At 44.8% G+C, this 4,990-nt stretch overlaps 1 protein-coding gene across 1 annotated transcript; it reads right to left on the minus strand.

The window, feature by feature from the left end:
* Positions 1-1,184: 1,184 nt before the first annotated feature.
* LOC102374942 (olfactory receptor 13H1-like) lies at positions 1,185-2,120 on the minus strand. The gene has a single exon (XM_006015017.1). It carries the CDS (start codon positions 2,118-2,120, stop codon positions 1,185-1,187), a length of 936 nt encoding a protein of 311 aa, XP_006015079.1.
* Positions 2,121-4,990: the final 2,870 nt, after the last annotated feature.

Here is a 4,990-nt window from a genome sequence, read left to right on the forward strand (position 1 = left end):
TATACAGACTTTGTCTTTACAATTGTTGTGTTCAGTGCTCCCTACACATCCTTGTCCCTCAGGCTGTAGATCAAGGGTTTCAGCATAGGGTGAGAGCACCATAGAACACAACCATTACCTTGTCTTGGTCTGAAGAGAGCTGAGACCTCAGGTACATGAACATAGCCATTCCATAAAATACACTGACCATAGCCAGATGGGAGCTGCAGGTGAAGAAGGCTTTGTTTCTGCACTGGGCTGAGTGGATGCACAGCACAGTCAGATCAATTCATACATATATTCCCAAGATGAAGAAAAAGCTCACCACAAGGACCAAGAAGCTGGTGACAAGTGTGGCTGTCTGACTGGAGTGGGCATCAGAACAGACCAGTTTGAGAAGCGCTTGAGGGTTACATGTGAAATGGTTGATGACATTGCAGCAAAAGCACCTGTGTGGGCACATCGCTACTTGGATAAGGGTCAGCAGTAAGGCACTGGTCCAGGAAATACACTCCTTAGTGTCACAGACAAACTAAGAACAGTATCCAATGGCTGGAGGTTGATCTTCAAAGTAGAAGAAACACAGTTCCCTATCACTGGAGGAAAAGAGCACTGAAATGTATTCCCCAGACACCTCATGGATGCTCTGTGACTGAAATCCTCTAAATTGAACTAGGAAGTGACAGTAACTTTGCTTCTGCCTTGCACTAAGCAGACACAGCACAGCCAAGCTGATGAACATGTCATTGGGATAAAGATGAAGGGTGTTATAAGGACTGACTGGCCTGAGACCCAGGTATATATCCATATTTTTAGTTATGTAATAACCAGGTATATATCCATATTTTTAGTTTGATCCTGTAAAAGCATTGCTGGTAAAATTTGCTGATAAAATGGAACAATAATTGGTGAAGCTATAAATAAAGGTGAGAAAACAGTTTTAAAGATCACACAGAATCCAATGGTAAGTAGGGCATATTTAAATTATATTAATTTTAATAGAACCAAATTCATGTACAAATCTATAGGAACAGAAGTGGTGGTTTGGCAAGAAGGGGAAATAAATCCTGGAGAGGGGGAGCATTGGGAACCAGCCCTGCAGCGGGGAAGGTACTGTGGCTGTCATCTGAAAGGGATCACTGAGATGAACCAGAGTGCGGTGAAGTTACAAGTAGTTCTGACCCATGATGTTTAGATATGTTTAATTAGTTCTGTGCACACATTGCCTTTAATATTGTTCTCCTTAAGGCTCCCTTCACATCCTTGTTCCTCAGACTGTAAATTAGGGGATTCAGCATGGGTGTCAGAGCACCATAGAACACAGAAATCATTTTGTCTTGGTCTGCAGTAGATTTGGATTGTGGGCGCAAGTACATAAACATGGCTGTGCCATAGAATATACTGACCACAGCCAGGTGGGAGCCACAGGTAGAAAATGCTTTGCTTCTGCCCTGGGTTGAACGAATCCGCAGCACGGCCAAGCCAACGCGCAAATACGTGACCAGGATGAAGAGAAAGGGTCCTACAAGGACCAGTTGTCCTGAAACCCAGGTGGCAATTTCATTATTGTGAATATCAGAACAAACCAGTTTGAGGAGTGCTTGTAGTTCACAAACAAAATGATTAATGATGTGTCTACAAAACCGCTTTGGCTTCATCAGTGCTGGGACCAGAGTCAGCAGTAATGCGCTAGCCCAGGATACTGCTGCCAGCTGGATGCACACCTTCCTGTTTATGATCAGAGGGTAATGCAGTGGGTTGCAGATGGCCACAAAGCGGTCATAAGCCATGACAGCCAGCAGGAGACACTCAGTCATGCCTAGGTAAAGAGAAATATAGCCTTGGGTGAAGCATGTCTTGTAAGATACCGTGGGTTTCTCTACAAAGGAATATGCCAGAATCTGAGGGATTGAGCTGGTGGAATAGCAGATGTCGAGGAAGGAGAGGTTGCTGAGGAAGAAGTACATGGGGGTGTGGAGTTGGTGGTCAGCCATGATTAGCAGCACTATGAGGCCATTTCCTAGAAGGGTCACAATGTAGAAAATCAGCAGCAGACTGAAGAAGGGGACCTTTGCTTGGGGATGAAGGGAGAGTCCCAGCAGGATGAACTTACCCACCAGCATCTCGTTGTCCCCTGCCATGGTGCTACCTGGACTTAATTTCTGTGAACAGACATGATATAAATAAAGCAGATGAATGTTGTAATGACTGCTCAATAAATTTGATGTTTCATAAATGAAGAAATCTGGATTTATTGATGAGCAATGGTTGCATTTTATTCAAGAAAGGTAACAGAGGTCCTAGGGTTTGTTAGACCAGTAAAACTCTTTTCTGCTGTGTACCTCTCATGGCAGTTGTATGCAGTGTTTTGCATCAGCTGTTAAGAAGCATGAGGTGGGGTGAGGCGAGTGGTGGGATGTAAGACTCAATGACAATGGGAGTGCTGAGGAATCACACGTGCAACAGCCACTCTGGCAGCTTGGATCATTTGTGTAGAGCTGGCTAGCTCTAAGTGTTATGACAGTGGTTCTGCTCCAGATCCTCATGCAAACCCTGCCTGTCCCGTATTGAGAGCTACCAACATATGTTTCAGACAACACACCACTGTCTGTGTGCAGTGCAGCAGCTGAAGTTTAAAGAGGGTCACTAATGCAACTGTAATATAAAAATGTCCTTGTGCATTTTTGGGGGGATATACCTGTTTCATAAAGGCCCATTTGCCTTGATTGTTTAAAACAAAAGATTTTTTTTGGTATCCTGTCACTCGTTCAGGATATCTGAAGCAGAATTTTTACATACTAAAAATAGCAGTAACCTTTAGATTAATAACTATACACCCCATGAGAATGACACTAAAGATTTAACAAAAAAAGAAAACGTATAAAAGATCAACAATTTCTTTGACCTTCCTTTTTCTGGCTGGGTGGGAGAGATTTTCTCCTTTTCCAATAAATCATTAAAGAATTATAAACATTTCTACCACAGCCATATGAGTAGAGGCAAAGTCAGCTCTATGACAAGAGGCCACAATGAACTCTCAAGTGGGGCCAGAGCTGTGCAGCCACCTTATTGCAGTCAGTCTGGCAGTTGCATTGTATGTGGATTAACAGGGAGGTTTTAATGCAGACAGCAGAATAGCAGACCAGAACATATGCTCCCCAGCAATATTGGACAAATCAATATGTTCTGTGTGAGGCATTGTAAACTCTTAAGGTCTGTGAGCTCCTCAACTGAGTTTGTCAGCAGCAGGCTGGTAGCTATTCAAAGTATTATCAACACTGGGCAACAGATCACTTAGAAGGAGGAGAGCTGCAAATAGGGTCAGGTGTGACCCAGCTGCTCCTGTCCTTCTGTGACAGTAACTCTCTCCAATGAATTTCTTTGGCAGTGTGTCTGGAAGGTCAGGTGACATTCCCTGGCTGAAATCTATGCTTTCAGCTTTTGCCTCCAGAAAAACCTGAGCTTGATCCCAAATGGGAAAGTTAATGCAGTTTCAGGCAATTACCTTTGTGGTGTGATCTGGCACCTAGTTTATAATGACTCTCCCTCCCTGTTAAATTGTGACCTGCTGAATGGTACTAGACTGGAAAGGGAGACTCATGAAGTAGCACTGCATAGTCACCAGTCCTGACTTCCCTGCCTCCTTAGTGCAAGGGTCAGTACTCAGGGAAAATCCTAGTTATTACTATCTAAGAATTGTTTCGGGGTATTGTATATGTATTGTCCTCCTAGGAGAACTGACTGTCTTACACACACGTGACTAACCCATTGGTCAAAATAAATGGGGATTTATGCACATGTGGACTTATCATAGCATGTCCTTGTCAAATTCTGTGACTTATTGAGACCCCTTGGTGGTGAACATTAGGCCTGTGTGAAGCAGAAGGTATTCGCTTTGGATTCGGATTCAGCAATTTGGAGGGACAGTGATTCGATTCGGTGATTTGAATCACTGTCCCGATTCCATTCGGTTGAATCTGAAGATATTCAGCTCTGAATCTTATTCAGCCATAAACTATACAGGCAGGCAGTTCTGGCAGGATCATCTGGGGGAGCAGCCGGACAAGCCCCGGGTTGAGCTGGCAGCCCCGGGAGAAGTCGTGGCTTGTCCAGCTGTTCCCCTGGCTGCCCTCCTGCCAGGGCAAGGCAGGCAGTGCTGGCAGCCCTGGGAGAAGCAACGGGGGCTAGGAAGAATGATTGGGAGCAGGGGGATCAAATCAGGAGCTGGAGGGAAATGATTGGGGGCTAGGGAAATGAACAGGGACTTCCCCCCAGCTCCATATCCAATGCCACAGCTCCTGGTTTGATTTCCCCAGCTCCCGGTTTGATCCCCCAGCTCCTCAATCATTCTCTGCAGCTTCTCCTAGGGCTCCCAACTCAAGCCGTGGCTTGTCCAGTTGCTCCCCCAGCTGTTCCTGCCTGCACTGGCTAGTGTCTGCCTGTACAGTCTATGGCTGAATGTCTCCGAATCGATTTAGAGGCTTCCAATTTGATTCAGAGAGATTAACGGGTACCCCCATTCGATTTGGAGATTCAACCACTGAATCCGGCCTAATCTCCTCTGACTCGAATTGGCTACCGAAGCTTTGCACAGCCCTAATGAATACGGTATTTGAGACGGTTGCAAAAAGTGTCAATTTCTTTTCACTCAGGGTTTGAGAAAGTTGCTTTTATTTCTCATAAATTCAATTTGGGTGCAAGTAAAATTTCAATCCTGTTTCCACTTAGAGGGTCATAGAATCATAGAAAATTAGGATTCGAAGTGACCTCAGGAGGTCATCTAATCCAACTCGCTGGTCAAGCAGGTCAAAGCAGGGCCATCCCCAACTAGATCATCCCAGTCAAAGCTTTATCTAGCTGGGTCTTGAAAACTTCCAAGGATGGAGATTGCACCCTCTCTTTGGGTAACTTGTTCCAGTATTTACTACCCTCCTAGTGAGAAAATTCTTCCTAATATCTAAACTTCCCTTGCTGCAACCTGAGACTGTTGCTCCTTGTTCTGTCATCTGCT

The sequence above is a fragment of the Alligator sinensis genome, unplaced genomic scaffold, assembly GCF_000455745.1.
Source record: "Alligator sinensis unplaced genomic scaffold, ASM45574v1 scaffold647_2, whole genome shotgun sequence".
Taxonomy (NCBI): Eukaryota; Metazoa; Chordata; order Crocodylia; family Alligatoridae; genus Alligator; species Alligator sinensis.